This window comes from Gadus macrocephalus, chromosome 21 (assembly GCF_031168955.1).
Source record: "Gadus macrocephalus chromosome 21, ASM3116895v1".
NCBI classification, from domain to species: domain Eukaryota; kingdom Metazoa; phylum Chordata; class Actinopteri; order Gadiformes; family Gadidae; genus Gadus; species Gadus macrocephalus.
In genome coordinates, this window is record NC_082402.1 from 11,854,022 (window position 1) to 11,875,996 (window position 21,975).

General features: G+C 49.3%; 1 protein-coding gene across 1 annotated transcript in view; it reads left to right on the forward strand.

Moving 5' to 3' along the window:
- The window catches only part of sipa1l1 (signal-induced proliferation-associated 1 like 1), a 35,680-nt gene that overhangs the window by 5,853 nt on the left and 7,852 nt on the right, over positions 1-21,975 (forward strand). The window contains exons 5-17 of the mRNA XM_060041015.1: positions 1,341-1,515; positions 1,886-1,989; positions 2,261-2,418; positions 5,948-6,557; positions 10,851-10,949; positions 11,773-11,948; positions 14,072-14,371; positions 14,661-14,816; positions 14,950-15,080; positions 18,096-18,193; positions 18,773-19,389; positions 19,670-19,873; positions 21,161-21,329. Of these exons, the coding sequence (XP_059896998.1) occupies positions 1,341-1,515; positions 1,886-1,989; positions 2,261-2,418; positions 5,948-6,557; positions 10,851-10,949; positions 11,773-11,948; positions 14,072-14,371; positions 14,661-14,816; positions 14,950-15,080; positions 18,096-18,193; positions 18,773-19,389; positions 19,670-19,873; positions 21,161-21,329 (2,997 nt within the window). The remainder of the gene's footprint in view (positions 1-1,340; positions 1,516-1,885; positions 1,990-2,260; positions 2,419-5,947; positions 6,558-10,850; positions 10,950-11,772; positions 11,949-14,071; positions 14,372-14,660; positions 14,817-14,949; positions 15,081-18,095; positions 18,194-18,772; positions 19,390-19,669; positions 19,874-21,160; positions 21,330-21,975) is intronic.

Genomic DNA, 21,975 nt, shown 5'->3' on the forward strand with positions numbered 1-21,975 from the left:
ATCTTTAATGACTGATATCGCTTCTAAGCAAACTAGACGCATGGGTTTGCCTTCGAATTCTATGAATTCTTGTCATCTTTCTTGACCGAGTTTTCTGTAACAATCAATTATTATTCTTTTTTTTTTTTTTTTTTTTTATGTGCGGGCCTGACGGAGTGAGGACGCGGGCCGCCAGTTGCCCATCCCTGAACTAGAATATACATGTCACAACCCTCCAGGAGCAGTAGAAAAACGTAGCAAGAGCCAAGAGAGACGCTGATTGGGAGGAGTGTTTTTAATGAACTTCCTCCAGCTAAGAACAGACTGATATTCATTGCGAAACGCATCCGTGCATATCTGAAGGGAGGAAGGAAAAACACATGTCAAATTGCAAGTTGTAATGGCGCTTTAAGTCTATTCTAAATTAGAAAGAATAAAAATGCAATAAAAGTGAGCTATTTGCCATTTATATAACTAAATCTGTTCTTAACATCCGAATTGCAACTCTACCTACGTAATTGGATGTTAAATAAGTAAAGCAAAACAATTCAGACCGAGCTCCCGATACCTTCATGGTTGCAGCTGTTGATGTTTTTTCCTGTTTACTAGCCATAATAAAATAAATAATAATCAATGTTACATTTTTTAAAAGACGATCACTTCTAGGATCGTTGTTTTCTGCGTGTAATGCATTTAAAATATAGTGAGAGGATGGGGGCGTTACTTACTGAGATCATGGGGTTGAATGGGGGAAAACATGACATTCATTATAGGTGCATTCAAGCACTTCTTTTTGACATCAGGATTGGAATAATTGCATTGTCCTGCTGGCACCTTGCCATTACGTCTTCTTGTAACAGCATCTACATAGCGAAGCATGAGGGCAGATGCCTTGCAACTGTATAAATCAAGCATAAATAACGAAATGGCTTGCAATTTAAATGGAAAAAAATAAGGTTTGCAGAACAGTTGAGGTGCAGCAAATACTATTAGTGAGAGAGCCTCTTTTACGCATGCACCCTAAAATGCAAAGTTTGAGCGGCTATCGTAACCTGAAATGTCAACCTTGACGTAACAGGAAAAATGGCAACGCAATCACACAGGCTGGTTGTTCATTAAACGGAAACAAAACAGAAAACCGATTTCTGTTTTGAATGTCAACAAGATTCCCTCAGCGACAGTGAACGCCATTGGAACGGCTTGTAAAACCTGGAAACAAAGAGCATTACCAACGTCATTCATACCGCTTAACCTCTCTCTCTCTCGCTCTCTCTCTTTGTCTCTCTCATCTTCACCTCTCCCTCTCTTTTGCATGCCTCCCTTCTCTCTCCCATTCCCTCTCACTCCCTCCCTGTCCCCAGCTGAGCTTCCAGCTGAAGGTGGGGGTGATGTACTGCGCTGCGGGCCAGAGCAGCGAGGAGGAGATGTACAACAACGAGGCGGCGGGACCCGCCCTGGAGGAGTTCCTGCAGCTGATTGGCGAGCGTGTGCGCCTCAAGGGCTTCTCCAAGTACCGCGCGCAGCTGGACACCAAGAGTGCGTGTGGTCGGGCACACAAACACACAGACAAAGACACGGGCAGGCGTGCACAACAAAGGATTTTGAGTGATGCCCTTCAAATGATGTATTGTATTTAGGATTTTTAAAAGGTGGATGCACCTGTTGCACTCAGGATATGGGATAAATAATTGAATTTATTCTATTCGGTAACGTAATACTATTGTCTAATAAAATATCCACGAAAATCTCTTCAGGAAACTTTTCGAATGACCACAGATGAGTTTGTCGGATGTTGTCAACCTCGGGAGTGATAAACTGGCAACTGGGAAACACAGTTCTGTGAACCGTGTCGTAGATCACACTTCACTTACTCACATCAAACACCTTCCGCCTTCCCCTTGCACAGCCGACTCCACCGGTACACACTCCCTGTACACCACCTACAAGGACTACGAGATCATGTTCCACGTGTCCACCATGCTGCCCTACACGCCCAACAACAAGCAGCAGGTAGGCTGCCCGCAGGACAGTGCTGGGTGGACCAATACAGGGGCAGAATTTTAGCAGAATTTTAGCAGGGTTAGCGGAAAGTGGGGACAGAGTTTACTCTTACGGTCAATAATGTCATTATTAATGTTAGAGTGAAGCTACACCACGTCATGAATAATAATTTATGCCACAAAAAGATCTTGGACCTGGTGTGAATCCATAGGAAATCACATACATATTGATTAAACCCGTCTCTCTCTCTCTCTCTCGCCCGCTCTCCGGGTGTTCCCAGTTGCTACGGAAGCGGCACATCGGGAACGACATCGTCACCATCGTCTTCCAAGAGCCCGGCGCCCAGCCGTTCACCCCAAAGAACATCCGCTCACACTTCCAGCACGTGTTTGTGGTGGTGCGGGCGCACAACCCCTGCACAGACGACACCTGGTACAGGTGAGAGCTCACCGCACGCGGCTCGCCCGGGGGGGGAGGCCGCACCTCTCACGCTGTCCCCTCCTCTGACATGCCCTGAATCCATCACAGTGTTGTGGGGATTATTCTCCTGTTTGTCAGTGTTTATTTGTTCTGAGTTAATGGGTGTAATGTAACTGGTAATCGGTTTACACCTCGTGAGTTGATTTATGCGGTTGTCTATGGTTTGTATTTGTCCTTTTGCACATCCTCCCTTTTGAACAAACATACTGGGTTTATTAAATTCAGACCAGCATGGAAAGGAATTATGGAAGAAGATTATAACTTACCACAGCTGTTTTTCTCCATGGTGTCCCCTTCAGGCAATCCCCGGCTCAGAATTAAGCATACAGTGGGTACCATTTGGAAAAAGCAAAGTGTTACAATGCTATTGAAATTGATTGATTCATTATTCTCCCCATCCTACTGCAAGCTAGAGAGTTCAACTGAAAGTGACATTTCAAACGCTCTCTTGCTGACACACACACACACACACGCACGCACGCACGCACGCTCGCTCGCGCGCGCACACACACAGGGAGACACAGACACATGGACCATTTTCTTTTGAAGTCACAGTCGTTTCCTATGCAGCAAATTATTGCAGAGCAAACAAAAAATAACTCTTCAGGAACCACTTTGCAAAACACGTGTGTTTTGTTGTTGACGTTACGGACTAAAGCCATCTGTGCATGTGTTGGACACGTGACGATGAATTTGTTGACTCCCTCGGTCTGGCTGTAGCTTCACAAAGTACATGATGTATCTTAGTTTGAGTTCTTCAGGATAAGGTTGGGGCATCAGGGTGTTAACCTAAGCTAAAACTATGCCTAAAGTAAGAGAAACATATCTATGTTTTCATAACCGTGCAAGCCAATCTCCTGTGATAATGAGGACAAGACAACTCATTGACTGACGCATTGAAATATGATGATGTCACGTGTTCCCTTAATATTAGCGACATTAAGGGATACATTCATATTTAATATCATCAAAGACGCGTATCATCAAGTGTTATAGTTGGAGCCACCAGTACAATATTTAGTTCTTTGGGAAAATAGTGCAATAGCGATTTACATTGATCTAAATCAATGTTTATAGAACCTACCTTGCTACATCCTTGGAGACGACCATCAGTAACAACAGCCTGAAGTTCCTGTCTGGTACACAGGGTTTGTTTCTCCAACCGTCAGACACACTGAGCCAAAGTTTGCCTCTGTCGTAACTTTCTCAGAAGCTCTCAGCACCCAGGTTTGGCATCCTGAGACTGCAGTTGCACTTTGCACCACAAGAGAAATGAATGAACACAATACCCTCTTCTTCATTATCATTCCACTCTCCAGTAAGGGCTAACAGACCCTTAACAAATTTAGAAGTCTGACGTGTGCGCCTTTTTGTGGTAGTTTGACGTGTTAATCATATATATCTGAGAGCTTTTGTTCACCATGGTACGTACGTACTGACACAAACACACACACACACACACACACACACAAACACAGATGCACACAGATACACACCTACCTGCGGGCCGCCTACTGCTAGGTATTGAATTGTTCCCTTTCTGTGGCTGCCCCAGTGGGCGGTGGGTCGCAGAGCTGCAGCCCACACATTAGATATTAATAAGACTGCAAAACACTGCAACCACAGGCATGCGTGATGCCTTCCCCTACCTTTTAGCCTCCTGTTGCTGTGTGTGTGTGTGTGTGTGTGTGTGTGTGTGTGTGTGTGTGTGTGTGTGTGTGTGTGTGTGTGTGTGTGTGTGTGTGTGTGTGTGTGTGTGTGTGTGTGTGTGTGTGTGTGTGTGTGTGTGTGTTGCTGTGTCCTGGGTCGGGGGGGGGGGGGGGGTCTGTGTTTGTGTGCTTGTGTTCATTTCTGCTTCCACTCAGTCTGTTTGTCTGTCTGTGTGTGTCCTCGTCCTGCTCCGTGTTGCTGCCGCTGTGCATCTCTGCGGTTGATCCGAGCCCTCTCTCCGCTGCCCCCCCCCCCTCTGTGAGTCACAGCTGCGTTCAGGTGACTCACGGACCGGGCCCTTCACAATTGGCCACAAAGTGCTTTTCAGAGCTCTTATTGCGACGTCGTTGATGAGGGACGGATAATAAAAGGAGAGAGAATAGCCTTTTGTGTGCAATCACTTGCTCAGCCCATCGAGAACCTCTTCATGTGTTCTCCATGAAAATGAAATGTCTTTCACACGACGCATTTTCATGGCTAAAAACACTATGATTATTTCAACACTTTTTAAAGAATTCAAGATGGGGATTGTTACATAAAGGTATCTTGGAATAGCTTAACACACTCATCTTGGTTCAGTTTTTGTGTGTGTGTGTGTGTGTGTGTGTGTGTGTGTGTGTGTGTGTGTGTGTGTGTGTGTGTGTGTGTGTGTGTGTGTGTGTGTGTGTGTGTGTGTGTGTGTGTGTGTGTGTGAGAAACAGAGCCTTGGTAAGTGGCTTATTTGTCCAATCTGGTTATGCCGTCTATGTGCTAACAAATCCCCAGAATTTGTAGAGCATGGCTCACACAACAGTACTACAAAACGGCAGTAGTTATAGCTTCTTACTAGCACCTCATTCACACATCAGCTGCCAACAGCGCCAAAACACTGAGCGCAACAAACACCCTGTGTAGTCAACAGAGTATTTAATGTTTCGAGATGCAACACTTGGCCTATGACCCCAGACTACACCCAGACAGAGAATTTGCCTTTTGAGGATAAAACACAATGAGATGTATTTTCATTCATGTGAATCTCAAAGAGACAGACTTGTTGTTATCCTGTCTTGTTTTTATCTTGACAAGGAAAAGTGGTTAGGGAAAACCCTGTTCCCTAGTTATGCAGTTATGATGAAGGGTTTGCAGGTACCCATAGTGTACCCTTCCTATAAACCTAGGGCATCTCCTTCAACAACTCATTTTCAGCAAAAAAATGTTAAGGGTTAGCATTACAAATGTTAAAATCAGGATTTCCACCTCTACCCCAAAAGAAAGTAAATGCTACCTGCATGGCAGACTAATGCAGCAGTATAACACCTGCGCTGTGACTTAGGGATGTGTCAAATCATCAACATTGTGTGACGATGGATTACTGTTGTCTCTCCATCTGTCCTTCTAAAGCAGCCAGTACACTTTAAAAGAAGGGGATTTGATTTTCCTTTAGCGGAACTTGTTTTATATTCAATGCGGTCTCGGTTTGGTCGGTGAACGTTACTATTAGTAAGAGACACGGGTATATCAAATCAAATAAAGCCTCGCTTTTCTGGCTCATAGCACACAACTTAGAATTGCCGTCAACTTTAGAGAAGGATTCATACAGATTTTGCACCTCACAAAATCTGGGAGGTGCAGTAAGTTTCAACCACCATGTTTGGCAAGGTATGCGTTTGTTCATCTTCCCCGCAATCATGCCTTTTTGTTCTCCCGACCTCACCAGACTTGTTGTCTGCCCAAAGTACTGTGCCCGCTGATTTCCATATGTGGTCTGTGTGTCGTCCCCCCCCCCCCCCCCCTTCAGTGTGGCCGTCACCCGCTCCAAGGACGTGCCCGCCTTCGGCCCGCCCATCCCGGAGGGCGTGACCTTCCCCAAGTCCTCGGTCTTCCGGGACTTCCTGCTGGCCAAGGTCATCAACGGCGAGGGGGCGGCGCACAAGTCCCAGAAGTTCCGCGCCATGGCGACGCGCACGCGGCAGGAGTACCTGCGGGACCTGGCGGAGCGCCACACCACCAGCACGCCCATCGACCCCTCGGGCAAGTTCCCCTTCATCTCGCTGGCGCACAAGAAGAAGGAGCGCAGCCGGCCGTACGCCGGCGCCGAGCTGCGCAGCCTGGGCGCCGTGACGTGGGCGGTGCACGCCGAGGACCACGGCGGCGGCGGCGGCGGCGGCGGCGGCGGCGGCGGCGGCGGCGAGGTGGACGCCCTGCTGGCGCTCTCCAACGACTTCCTGGTGCTGCTGGAGCGCGAGGCCCGGGCGCTGGTGTTCAACTGCGCCACGCGCGACGTGATCGGCTGGACGCTGGGCGGCGCCGCCTCCCTGCGCGTCTTCTACGAGCGCGGCGAGTGCGTGAGCCTGCGCAGCGCGGGGAACAACGCGGACGACTTCAAGGAGGTGGTCAAGCGGCTGGAGGTGAGGGCGGACATGTTTCCTCTGTTTATTATAAAGATTCAGGGTGCTACCGACCACTTTGGGGATCACTTTAAAGATGACCTATTATACCACCAGGCGGGATTAGCCGTTACAAGCCTCTTCTGACATCACAAGTGGGCCTGTCCACCTAGATGCATGCTGATAGACGGGTCTATCCAGCATGCATCTAGGTGGACAGGCCCACTTGTGATGTCAGAAGTGGCAGACTTTCAAAACAGCTTGTAGCGGCTAATCTCACTAACACCTGGTGGTATACTGTGTCACCTTTAAGTCGTCAACTTAAGTTGGACGATTGTGTGAGACGTATTGGCCGTCTGATCGTCAACATGCCCAGCAAACTAGACCTGCCCAGTCAGACATGGCCTTCTGGGTTCTTATGCAGCAGGGTTCAGAGACGATGACTCAATGGCTGAGCAACAAACGTGTGAATCATGTGACATGCTCACAGGCTGTCTCATCAATAAGCAACAAAGCAAAGTATTTCAGGGGCTTCCCACACAAATAACTTATTTGGTACGCAAGGACAAATACATCTACAACCTCTAGAATCAAAGTAAGGAATTGTATTGAAAGTAAATTCCCATTAACCAAGTTCACCAACCTGTGAACAGACACCATGTTTATTTTGATACCAAAAATGATTGCAGCTTCATCAGATGAACGTCATTCACTGTCAGTAACTGAGGTGAATCCATTTACGTTATTGATGCACTGATTGATCGGCCCCCCATCTCTGTCAACTGATATATGCCCTTAACAGGTGTTCGACCAATCAACCTAAAATGTGCCCATTGCAGGAGCCAATCACGTGTCTCAAAAACCATTGTGCACAAGGGTCATTAGGTTCAGTCACTGAGGCTGTGATGAAAAAATTAACATAATTAATCTTGACTCACAATAAGGGTAGGCTTCTCTTAACCATAGAAATAGCTTTTTGTTGATCTCGGTTATGGGATGCCTGCAGCTCACCAGGCTTCATTCTCCCTGTGTTTTATGTTTTTTTTACCATTCAAAAGTTTGGGGTGACCAAGATAATTTAATTTTTTCCATGTAAACTCACGCCTTTATTCAACAGTTTTCAGCTGTGCTAACATAATTGCACAAAGGTTTTCTAATCATCAATTAGCCTTTTAACCCGATTATCGTAACAATGTACCATTAGAACACACACAGGAGTGACGGTTGCTGGAAGTGGGCCTCTTTACACCTATGTAGATATTCCATAAAAAAATCTGCCGTTTCAAGCTAAAAGAGTCATTTACCACATTAACATGTCTAGACTGAACAAATATTTCTAAGTGACGCAAAACCCTTGAACGGTTGTGTAGGTTTGGGCTAAACTTAGTGCACCTAGACTTGGCTTATCTCCTCTGCTTTACGTTAAACTAACTCGCTGCTCCGCCACTTCACTGGAAGCGATGTCTTCAAACAGCATAACCGATGCGTTTACGACGTATAGCCAACCGATTGCAGCCATAGTCATCTCCTGTCAACATGGCTCCTACAGACTAGATAACAGTTCCTAGACCTCATAACAGAGCTCTCCGCTGTAGCTGGTCCCCCCAGGTTGAGCTGGTGAGTGAGGCCGTCCACAGCCCTCCTTTCATGGGCACGGATGTCCCAAGAGTCGGTGTGTTACACAGTTTCAGCTTCCTTTGCATACTGGGTATTTATGTTGCCCCAATTTCTTCAACCCAAAGATACATTTCCAAGCTGTTTCCACATGCATACAACTCTACATAAATCCCAATAAATAAATAATGTAACCAAAGGCCATCGCCGAATTGGTTGACTATTAAACATCATAACACACACGAGACCCAGAGCCTTTACAGTGACATCCTACGCACGGCGCGGTTGTATATCTGGATAATAGGCTTGCGCTACATCACAGGAAGCAAAAGTAGGCTACACATGTAAGCATCTCCCGTGTAGCCTCCAGGCAAACGTTGGCGATCGCACCCCCTTCATTAACAATCCAGACACGCGCAGTAACATCTGTTGGCTTTTATTACTAACGCAAACTATTTTTCTTTTAAAGAACAAAATCTTGCAAATCGACACGATGGCAAAAGTTATGGACAAACAAAAAACATGAACCAGAAATGAAAGGCAACAGTGTTCCTTTCCCTTCTGGTTCAATGCTTTTGTTTTGTAGGTAAGGCCGTCTCGTCTGCCTTTAGGTTAATAGCACCCAGCTGAGGACGGGCAGCTTCGATTTGACCCTTCTGCCTGGCCTTTTATTCCTTGTTGGCATCAAGTCAAGTCTGGTCGTGGAGCGAATGGGTGGAAACGGCCGCGACAGGCTCAAGCCGTGGTATTTCAGTACAGGCGCTCTGATGCAGGGCACTCGACGAAAACACCTCTGGCCAACCCACTTGTAAATATCACATGTGCGGGCAAAAGGAGCGAACACACCTACGCCAACACTCACACACTCAAAGCGCACACAGCCTTGCGCAGACACACATTCTGTAATTGGTCCAAGCTCTTCCTCTGTTGTTTCCATGGGAACTGGCTAGAGGGGGGGGGGGGAAATAAATAAATAAAAGGAGCCGTTTCCTTATGTAATCATCAGTCCTTTTGAATGCCTTGATTTTCACAGCGTCTTCCAACTCACTGTTGTGTGTGTGTGTGTGTGTGTGCAAGTGCGTGTATGTGTATTCATATAGCAAACAAAAAAATGTCTAAATCCGACATTGGCTTTGATTCTGCATGCTCACACACACACACACACACACACACACACACACACACACACACACACACACACACACACACACACACACACACACACACACACACACACACACACACACACACACACACACACACACACACACACGCAGGCTCACACACACACACACACACACACACACACGCAGGCTCTCACACACACACACACACACACACGCAGGCTCTCACACACACACACACACAGGCTCTCACACAAACACACACAGGCTCTCACACAAACACACACACAGGCTCTCACACAAACACACACACACAGGCTCTCACACAAACACACACGCACTCACTCAGGCTCACACACACACACACACACACACACACACACACACACACACACACACACACACACACACACACACACACACACACACACACACACACACACACACACGCAGGCTCTCACACACACGCAGGCTCTCACACACACGCAGGCTCTCACACACACACAGGCTCTCACACAAACACACACAGGCTCTCACACAAACACACACAGGCTCTCACACAAACACACACACACACAGGCTCTCACACAAACACACACGCACTCAGGCTCACACACACACACGCACTCACTCAGGCTCACACACACACACACACACACACACACACACACACACACACACACACACACACACACACACAGGCTGTTATTGGTACAGCTCAGGAGCTCACTGCTTTCATGTCTCATTTTATGCATCTGGCATTAATCTCCACTCATTTGGACCGCTACAGCGACTCTGTGCCTCAAAACCAGGAGGGGAACTCGGCTTTCAGAATGAAATTCTTCTCACTAAGCTCTCCCTCTCTCTCCCTCCCTCTCTGTGTCTCCCCCTCTCTGTGTCTCTCTCCTTCCCTCCTCTATTTCTCTCTCATTCATTCCTCTATGTCCCTCCCCCCCCCCCCCTCCCCCCCCCAGCGAGCCATAATTTCCTAGGCACTCTCCCGCTGCTACTCCCACGTGCGCACATATTTAAAGCAGCCCCCCGGGTGCCCAGTGTCAGAGTCTGTCTGCGCGGCGGGGTTCTCTGCAGAGGTCCTCACCCAGCGCCTCACAAACGCCTCTATTGACAGCCCTTACTTCTCGTTTCCTTCACCCCAGGTTCCTTCCTGCCATGGCGTACTCGGGTCATTAATGCATTTATAATAAATAAAATAAATGAGGAGAGCTGAAATCTATTCAAATAAAAGTCCACTAGAGTGTCACTTTTCTTTGTGTGTGTGTGTGTGTGTTTTTTTTTTTTTGCGTGCGCGCCCATGATTGTAGTGCACACATGAATGTGTGCACTACTTAGGCTATGGCCTGTTATTGGACTTTTGGTTCATATTTATTTATAGTCCTTCTGGTCCCTCAGGGATCACTTAAGCACATTTTTTCAACCCACAAACATCACGCAATCAGTTGCCCTGATGCAAAGATTTTCCCCATTACTGTGACCTGCTTGTTGTTGAATGAATAATGAATGATGAATAATGAAGATGTTCCCGTCTCACCCCCTCCCCATACTTGCCTGGGTCCAGTTCCTGACCAAAGGCTGCGAGACATCAGAGATGACACTGCGCCGCAACGGCCTGGGTCAGCTGGGTTTCCACGTCAACTACGAGGGCATCGTTGCTGAGGTGGGTTGATCTGAGGGTGACTCGTTTCACTGTGTCATCTTATTTTGCATTTCAATTCCGCAGAGTGCTGTGCGACAGATGTGATGCCCTAGACACGTACTCCGATATGCAGCTCCTTAAGTAGCGGTGTAGAAGGTTTGAGAGCTTTCAGCTCTGCAGCAGCTCAGAGAAGAGGCTGTTCCTGTTGGTTCCTCATGCAAAGCCTCTCTCACCTTACTCTACCTTCATCACGCACACCATTCAACGCCGCTGCCACAGCGGCCGACTGTCAGCAAACTGCTGCAAACAACCCACGCATATTTGTCTGCGATTGTAATCATCTTGACGGCATAAATGCCAACCCGTTTTGGTGGCTTAGTAACGGTAATTCCACATAAATAAACATTGCCATTCTTGCCGCTTGTATAAGCAGCGATACCTCATTCCTTGAATGAGACGCTACAAATGCATGCTTAAACTCTGAATATGTGGTTTAGTCACTGCAACATAAACATCATAACAAACCTACCTTAGGTAATGGATATTTGGATACTCGACGGATATCTTTGATCCGTCCTAAAGTTACCTACAGCGGGGAGCGAAGGAACTATCGGTGTGTCCAACGGTGTTGACCAGCTCTCCAAATATCAGCTCTACAGCGGGATGGACCGAAGGCGTACAGCAGCATTAAGGCCTCGATCACCCCCTTGGAAATCGAGTGTGTTCCTTCTTGCAGTGTCGGGGCAGTGCTTCAGGCTCCCTAGAACACGGCTCCTCTCCGTTCTGTCGGGAGGAGACCTCCCTATGCGTGCCATGACCTGCAACGAGTCCTCCTCGCCCACAGGTGGAGCCCTACGGCTACGCCTGGCAGGCGGGCCTGCGCCAGGGCAGCCGGCTGGTGGAGATCTGCAAGGTGGCCGTGGCGACACTGACCCACGAGCAGATGATTGACCTGCTGAGAACGTCGGTGGCGGTGCGCGTGGTCATCATTCCGCCGTACGACGACGCCACGCCACGCAGGTGGGTGGGGGGGGGGTCTGGGGGGGGGCTGGTGGGGGGGGGATACCTCCACACGGATATCTCAGTTTGGAGGAGAGGGACGACGCCAGGGCTGGTCTAAAATCGGATTCGTGTCATACAGGTCCAGGCGTGGTTAACCGGAGAAGATATTCTCACAGAGTGTTTCGGTCAGTGATAGCTGATCGATTGCAATGGCATTTCTAACCAATGACACTCAAGTTGTAGCTCTTCAATCTTTATTTTAATTAAAAGATTCAGCAGCTTTAAACCAAGGTCCCCATCAACGCTCACTAAGTAGAATGCATGGACAAGAGGGTTCTTCTTCTTTTCAATGTAACCATGACAATCTCGAGTTGCGCCACGATAGAATAATGTTTCATTCTTTGTTCACAATTTGTTATAATTACCAGATTCTTCATTTTCAAACTTAATATAAAAATCCACATGCTAGCATTATTATTGGGAACAACATTTTTGAGTGGGAATAATCAGGGCCGTTGCTACAATTCCTGGGCCCCTAGACAAGATTTACTGATGGGCCCCCCTTCGCTGAATTGTTGAGGGGGGGGGGGGGGGAGGGAGCAATTGACCGGGGAGAACAATTGTTGACGGGGGGGGGGGGGGGGGAAATTGGAATATTAAATCGATAGATTTGATATAATTTGAAATAACAGAATGGTTAAAAAACTGTTGATCCATGGCAAATCATTTTGTCAAGATGGTTGGAATAATAAGTATTTATTGACCGAAGTCCATCATGTATGCATTTTATTTTTTATGTTCGCCACCATTGCAATATCCACAGGGAAAGGAATGACAAACACACTGGTCTCCTTTGTGAAGAATATAATATTGTCAAGCGGATGAGAAATGTTTGTTGTTGTCCGGCCCCAATACAGTGGCATTCGGTCTATGATGGCCGGCCATCTCAAATTAGTTTGACACCCCTGCTTTAGAGGTTCCACTTAGATTAGCATCACACAGCTGACAGTGCACAGCCCACTGCCAACACAACCATAGCTTGAGGGGGGACTGTCATGCTCAGCTATTTCTTATAGAGTCTGGGATTTTTGTTTTCCGGTGGTCAGATTTGTTATGACCGTTCCGCTATAAACGTCCAACACACACATGCTAACACATCCATAACCTCAAAACACACGCGCCAACACATCCATAACTTCAACCTGCCAACACAATCCATAACATATACCCGCCGACATGCTAACACATCCACAACCTATACCGCCGACATGCTAACACATCCACAACCTATACCCACCGTAATGGTAACACATCCACAACCTATACCCACCGTAATGGTAACACATCCACAACCTATACCCGCCGTAATGCTAACACATCCACAACCTATACCCGCCGTAATGCTAACACATCCACAACCTATGCCCGCCGTAATGCTAACACATCCACAACCTATACCACCGTATTGGTAACACATCCACAACCTATACCCGCCGTAATGCTAACACATCCACAACCTATACCGCGACACGCTAACAAATCCACAACCTATACCGCGACACGCTAACAAATCCACAACCTATACCCGCCGTAATGGTAACACATCAACAACTTATACTGCCGACATGCTAACACATCCACAACCTATACTGCCGACATGCTAACACATCCACAACCTATACCGCGACACGCTAACAAATCCACAACCTATACCCGCCGTAATGGTAACACATCAACAACTTATACTGCCGACATGCTAACACATCCACAACCTATACTGCCGACATGCTAACACATCCACAACCTATACCGCGACACGCTAACAAATCCACAACCTATACCCGCCGTAATGGTAACACATCAACAACTTATACTGCCGACATGCTAACACATCCACAACCTATACTGCCGACATGCTAACACATCCACAACCTATACCGCGACACGCTAACAAATCCACAACCTATACCCGCCGTAATGGTAACACATCAACAACTTATACTGCCGACATGCTAACACATCCACAACCTATACTGCCGACATGCTAACACATCCACAACCTATACCCGCCGTAATGGTAACACATCCACACCTTACACCCGGCGCCCTGCTAACACACCCGTCGCGGCGTGCCTCCCCAGGGGCTGCTCGGAGATGTTCCGCGTGCCCACGGTGGACTACAAGGGCAGCAGCGACAGCAGCAGCGGCGGCTCCTTCGAGTACAAGTTCCCCTTCCGCAGCAACAACAACAAGTGGCAGCGGACCTCCAGCAGCCCCCAGCAGTCGCTGACGGCCTCGCCCCAGCCCCACACGCCCAACCGGGCCGTCAGCCTGGGCAGCTCGGGGGGCAAGACGCTGTCGGCCGAGCGGCTGGAGCGGGGCGGCGGCGGCGTCATCCCCCGCAGCGTCAGCAGCGACGGGCGGCCGCTGGACCCCAAGCGGTGAGGGGGAACGGACGCACACGGGTGCACACACTCGCGCATAGGAGGGCCTCTTCTGACATCACGAGGGGGCGTGTCCAGCTAGATGTGTGCTGAATAGATCAGCGAAGCAGCCTACCCAGTGGACCCTGTCAAACTTTGTTCATCTATTCTCATACGTGTGTGTGTGTGTGTGTGTGTGTGTGTGTGTGTGTGTGTGTGTGTGTGTGTGTGTGTGTGTGTGTGTGTGTGTGTGTGTGTGTGTGTGTGTGTGTGTGTGTGTGTGTGTGTGTGTGTCTGTCTTCACCAGGATGTCCCCGGGCGGCAGTGACGGCTATGGCCTGGGGTCCTCTCTGGCGCTGGGCCGCTCCCCCCACAACCGCAGTTCCCCTAGCAACCTGTCCTGCTCCAGTGACGCCTCCGCTAGCTCCTCCCACTGGAGGACCCAGAAGTCCATGCCGGAGCAGTAAGGAACTGTCCGTCTGTCCGTCTCTGTGTGTGTGTGTGTACAGCCCTAACTGATCATGAGTCACTCGTGTTTGGTTAATATAATGTATATACTACTATAATGTGTGTGTGTGTGTGTGTGACACGTCCAGATTCGGAGGCAGCCGTCACTCCCCCATGTCCTCAGAGCGTCAGGTTGTGGGAGAAGGCGGGTCCAGCGGCAAGTCCACTCCTAATTGGTCAAGGATGGAGGAAGGGGGAGCGGTCGACAGAGGCTCTGCAGGTAAACTTTTCTTTTATGTTTACTTGGTCTCATTATCTGATACAATTTCGAGGATTACATTATAATGCAGAAACATTTGACAAAGTGTGGAATTTAAAATGTAGCAATATTCACAGTATTGCAATTTTGACGCATTATCTACATGTAAAACTGATATATTAAATCACAGAAACAACAACGTGGGTGTATTTTGGGGAAACAATGAAAACAATAGACATTATTGCTCCTAGAAAAGTTAGGTATCGTATCACATTAAGGTCAAGCAAGATTGTCAGTGGGACAGACGTTACACCGTCAAAATGTGTGGGGGTGTGTGTGCACGCGTCATTCCCCTGTGTTGGTGTGTGTGTGCGCGTGTCATTCCCCTGTGTGGGTGTGTGTGTGCACGTGTCATTCCCCTGTGTGGGTGTGTGTGTGCACGCGTCATTCCCTGTGTGGGAGTATGCGTGTGATCTGAATTCGAAGTAAAGAAGGCTCAGTATGTGCAGAATACTCCCTTGTTTGTCTTCTGCTTTCATTCCACCTGTCTCTGTCCTTCGTTCTGTTCTAGAGTGGGCGGCGGAAAAGGTTTTCTCCTTTTCCATGCGCTGTACATACGTGTTTTGAAGGTTTAGCACACAGACAGCGAGCCAGGCTGTCCGTGGCTTCAGAGAGCTCAGCATTCATCAGGACTCTCTGCTCACGTCCCCTCCCTGAACACGGGACATGGAAACTGTAGCCACCTGTCTGTCCTCTTTTATTCCCAGCTCCCATCACCCCATCCCACCGCTGCATTGGCGCTGACCACCCTCCCCCTCTCTTTCCACCTCTCTTTCCCCCTCCTCTTCCTCCTCCTCTACCTCCTCCTCTCCCTCCTCCTGGATGCCAAGGAAATTGCAGCCTCTGCGAAGCATCAAGAGAATGTGCAAAGAGGAAGGGAGAGGGAGAGGGCTGAGAGGGAGAGAGCGAGCAGAAAGAGTAGAGAGAGAGAGAGGACAGGGAGATACAGCAGTGGGAGGCACAGCAAAGAGATGGTAGTGACACTGAGAGCGCAGGAGATAGCAGCAAGAGCGAGAGAGAGAGAACGGGGGAGAGAGCAAAGAGATAGCAGCAAGAGAGAGAGAGAACGGGGGAGAGAGCAAAGAGATAGCAGCAAGAGAGAGAGAGAGAGAACGGGGGAGAGAGCAAATAGATAGAGATAGAGAGAGTGAGAGAATGGTAGAGAAAGAGCAGTGTGAGAGAGCAAAGAGAGAGAGAGAGCGAACGGGGTATGGAGCAAAGAGATAGCAATGAGAAAAAGCAGTCTGAAAGTGAAGTGGGGGGAGAGAGAGCGCCGAGAGAGAGACCAAAGAGATGGCATTGAGCAGATCAGTTGGAGAGAGAGACGAGCGGGGAGAGAGCACTGGGAGAGAGGGAGAACAGTGAAATAAATTAAGTATTCTCAGCACAGCAGTTCGAAAAGCAGTGTGTGAACATCTTCTCTCTCCCCTCGGTGAACACTTCATTCATTTTCATTTATTTTATTTCTATGTATTTACTGCCTGGCTTTTCTCTCTCTGTTTCTGGCTCTGAGAGAGGGGTATACCTCTGGATACAGTTGTATAACCACCTCTCTGTGTGCTGCTTCCGCTCCCTCGTGCCTCCTCAGGCGCTTTCTGCCACCTCAAGGTCAACTTGTATTATAACTCAACACCCACCCACCTACTTACTTCCCCCTCATCTCTCTCTCTCACACTCACACTCACACACACACACACACACACACACACACACACACACACACACACACACACACACACACACACACACACACACACAGTGTGTCTCTCTCATGCAGCTCCCTTCTATAGGTAGAATTGCCTCACATCGAGCTGCTCAGTGTTTCTTCTAAACCATCGCTGCATCTCCACCTCTTTTCAAGTGTCGCATTCCTCTAGGCACCAGCTGATGTACACACACACACACACACACACACACACACACACACACACACACACACACACACACACACACACACACACACACACACACACACACACACACACTGCCTACACAAGGGCTAAAATAAGGAGAAAGGCTTTCCTAGTCTTTCATTTTGTGGTGCGCCCGACCTAGGACCGGGGGGCCCGCTCGGACGCGGTCAAAACCCCCAAAAAGATCTTGTACCAGAGCATGCCAGTAGTGTGTTTTGGAATCTCTCCCTATCGTCCTCTCTGATTATGCGGTCTTTCTGCCATTCAGAAACAACCCCAGTCACACGATCCTGGCCCTCCGTTTGCTCTCTCTTCCCCCTCCTTCACAAGCGCACAGTCCCACAGGACCACCGATCGTAGGGCCCTTGTACTACGTTCTTCAGCAATCCCCTGATCTGTGCAAGGAATCAATCGACTGAGGCGATGGAGAGCATGCGTAACATGAAGCATATTATGCAAAGCAACTCCAAGATCACAACTGAGAAAAGATGCATTATGAACAACAATATTCATGAGCTCCTTCAATAAATAAATAATAACAACGCACGCACGCACACACACACACACACACACACACACACACACACACACACACACACACACACACACACACACACACACACGAGTGCACGTGACCTAACACACAACCCGCTAACAACAACCTCATTAGTGGAAGAGACAGAGTGGTATAATGAGGTGCCCATTGCTAAACCACACCTCGTCTCTGTCATTCCTCTCTCCTCTGTCTGGCTCTAGTCATTACCTGGCTGTTATACTCGAGCGGCTAGCACATTATTTTAATATGCCGAAAAACACTCTCACACACCCAGACAGTATCTCCCTGCTAGCTAAATAAATGGTGATAAGGATGTGGGACAGGAAGAATATATATATAAATATAGATAGATAGGTAGTTAGATTACCATTGATTTTGAAGTCTTGGGTATAAACTATGATGCAAATGTCTCATTATAACCCAGATCATGTTTTTGTGTTGCTGTGTGTGACTGAAAAGCCTCCATGTGATGGTCTTCAATGGTGTGTGTGTCTGTGTACTTTGCAGAAGCGCCCGTGGCAAAGTCTGGCCCAGGCTACTCAGGAGCTCCACGCATCCAGAGGCAGGAGCAGGTCATTCACCTGTCCCCAAAGAAAGGAAGCCAGGTCAGCCTCTCCATGAGCTCTCACCCCACCACCAGTCACAATCAATGATGCATCAAACATATTGCTCGTTTTTCCACTGTGTTTCTGTGATATTACTGAGTTTGGTGCTGACTCAAACTAATCATGAGCGGTAGCTTCAGCTTGCGAAGTGATTACCAGCGTAGGAGGAAGGGCATACAAATGTAATAAGAGGGCTTCTCAAGCAGTGAATACACCGAGAAACACAAACACTTTATCATCAAACAAATGCATGAAAAGGGCTTTATACAAGACTCATTTCATCGCAGGATTATCACAGCATGAGCCCTAAAAGTTTGTGGCTGCATGAAAGACAGTAAGGGTCATATTATATGTGACTTTACAAACTATTTATGCAACATAGTCAGTTTATTGTCTGGATGCCATTTCGTCGTTATATAAAACATAAAAGTGTGAGGAGTTTCCATTCCACTGGTTTTGGTTTTCGCTAAGGTTGCGGCAGCGTGTCTCAGCCGCTAGCCCGGGATTAGCCCTGATGAAACGTAGCATTTGGCCTCCGACCCGGACTGACCCGTCTCCCTCCTGCCGTGTGTTGTGCAGTCGGACGGCCCCTACTCGGGCCACTCCAGCAGCAACACCCTGTCCAGCACCGCCTCCAGCGGGGGCCTCAGCGACGGCGACAAGTGGTTTGACCTGGGGGCCGGTGGCGGCGGCGGCGGTGGCGGCGGCGGCAGCAGCGGCGGGGGGGGGCCCTCTGGTACCGGAGGCGATCCGGCCGAGGCGGAGCCCAACGGCCTGGGCGGCGGCGGCTACCTCGGGGGCGCCTCAGCTGACAGCAGCATCGACACGGGCTCCTACGGTGCGCCGCACCACGGCCACTCCCACGGCCACGCCCACCCCCACTCCCACCACGGCAGCTCCAGCTCCCTGCTGGCGCCCGGCGCTGCTGGAGGCGGGTCTAGGGATGGCCGGGACAGCCGAGAGGGTCGGGACAGCCGAGAGGGTCGGGACAGCCGAGAGCGGGCCACGCCCTCCCCGTGGCACAGCCCCACCGAGGGGGGCCGCAGGATGCTGGAGCGGTCCCCCGCCGCGGCCGAGGCGCCCGTGCCGCCCCCGTCGGAGAGCAGCATGGAGCGCACGGGCCGCACCCCCCCCACCCACCTGCTGGTCCGGGACAGCAGCACGTACAGTCTGAGCGACGTCGGCTCCCACTCCAGGTGTGTGTGTGTCTGTGTGTGTGTGTGTGTGTGTGTATGTGCACTAATACTTCTTAATTTGGGCCCATGGACATTCATCAATTGAACATATTGGATGTGTGTGTTCAAAGATTCTACATAGTTGAACCTGCACTGTGTGAGGTTTCCCAGTAGCAACACATTTTCAGACTTGCCGCTGGCGGGAGAGCGAGTTAACTTCAGACACGTTTCACTGGCTGCCATTGCAAAGTGACCTAGTGCAGGTTTAAGTACGGTGGAACTCCCTGTGCTCTTCCCTCAGCTCCCGCCACTCGGGCCACAGCTCTCCCCGCGAGGAGTCGTCGTCGTCGTCCTCCTCGGCCACCTCGCCCTCCTCCCAGGCCTCCTCGGTGTCCCCGGGCCCCAAGAGCTTCTACCCTCGCCAGGGCGCTCAGTCCAAGTACCTGATTGGCTGGCGCAAGCCCGGCTCCACCATCAACTCTGTGGACTTTGGAGACACGCGCAAGTAAGGACAAAGAAAGAGGAGGATCACTCCTGATACATTTTTATTCCAGGGGAACTCTTTGTTTTTTTTAATGAGGTTCGCAGAAATGTCACTTTTGTTGTCGCTACTCCAGTGTGGATTGTGCGTGGGGATTGTTCTCAGCCTCACTTTGGAAAAGAACATCTGCTGAATGTACTTTTGAGAAAATCTGCCTTTTGGGTGTTTAGGTGTATTTTATAGATCTATGAAAGGAATGTTGCTATGATTCATGTGACGGAAAGAAAGAACAATATTGTGGCTTCTGTTCGGGTGGTTAAAAATAAATCCGGTGTCTTCAAAAGGCAAACAGTGCAGAGCCGTCTGGAGCCGACGCTCTTCTGCAGCCAGAAGAAACGGTTGCAACACGTCACCGCCACAAGCTTTGGGATCTCAAGTGCCTTGTTCCAGGGCGTCCTCGGTTGTGCAACCAGCATACGAGTCATTCGTGGCCCCTGGCAACGGTCCCAAGCCTTCTGATTAGATCGGCCTTCAGGCGCTTTGGATTGGCAATACTGCGATTGTCAATGCGCTTCCACCAGGAAATCTTGGTTGGCTGATTTCGAGGGACAACGCCGTCGCTTGGTCTCCTTCTGATCTGTGACTAAGCGTAGTCGCAGTGGTCACAGTACTTGGATCCCCTCCTCCGGCGGAGCTAAGAGAACCTTTAGATTAGTTTTCCATGTTGATAGACACAGATTTCGGTGCTGTTATAGTGGTTATAGTGGGTGACTATTTCCACACACCACAGTGAATCTGGGCGTTAGAGGATAGAAAACAGTGAATGCCAGGAGATCTAATAGGCTTCCAAGATGTTTGATTGACAAGCCTAGCGAGGACGCCTCCACATTACATGAAAAGCATACCAAGAAAACACTGTTCACTGTGAAGCCAGATCCTTTGGGGAGAATTCAAGCTTATTTCGGCGAATGAGTCATTGCTGCGGAAATATCATGGCATCAATGAAATGCGCTTCCCCGCTGGGCAGGGTTTGCGGCAGCGTTGCACACGTACTCGTGTTGCCGTCTCACAAAACCTGCAGAAGAACTTGTGTATATCTTGTATTCATATCACACACCGTTAACCGCTAGGCAAACCAAATGCATGTGTGCCTTTGATCCCATAACAAATGTGTGTGTGTGTGTGTGTGTGTGTGTGTGTGTGTGTGTGTGTGTGTGTGTGTGTGTGTGTGTGTGTGTGTGTGTGTGTGTGTGTGTGTGTGTGTGTGTGTGTGTGTGCGTGCGTGCGTGCGTGCGTGCGTGCGCGCGTCAGGAAGTCTCCAGGCGAGGGCGGGATGGAGGGGGGCGTGCCGACGCCGGCGGCCCGGCCCTCCCTGCGGGACATGCACTCCCCCCAGCTCTACGCCAAGTCGGTCATGGAGGAGGACACCAAGAGGCACAACGACAGCCCCCCGCCGCTGCCCCGTAGACACAAGGACAAGGTGAGCCCCGCAGGCAGGCCTCTGTGGCTCTCGCTGGGTCGCACATGGAGCCGCCTCCCGCATGCACAACCACCGCCAGCCCACGTCTTGATCCTGATTTATGTCGCTTGGGGAAGCGATGCTAATTTTAAGAATGAGTAAGGAAAGGCGCACTTCATTGACCAGGGGCGCGTTCCCTCACACCGATACCGAGCGCCGCTCATCAGTCAAGCCACCGTCCTCTGCTGCCCAACTGCCTGGAGTGAGTTACCGAGCCGGTCCCATTACCATACGCACTCCTTATTACAGTGGACTTTCCCCTGGTTGATGGGCCGCATTACCGTATATTATGGGATTATTGTAATATAACACAAACAAAAAAGTATGAGTATGACTGGGTTTATGTCTTCTATTTGCTATATTGTTGTTGTTGCCCTACCGTGCCGAGCTGGGCCCTCCCTCCTCTTCCTCAGTTTGCGTGTCCGCCCTCTGCTCATCATTAATCAACATCAACTTTGTATTCAGGGCTCTTATGCACTGAGAAGAAAAGTAACAAAAACAAAATCAATCACCCAGAAATTCTTTATTGATCAAACAGTGGAAAGAAAAGATGCTAAAAGTGATCTGATAAACAACAGAAGGCGATTCCTAAATCGCCTCCTCCTTA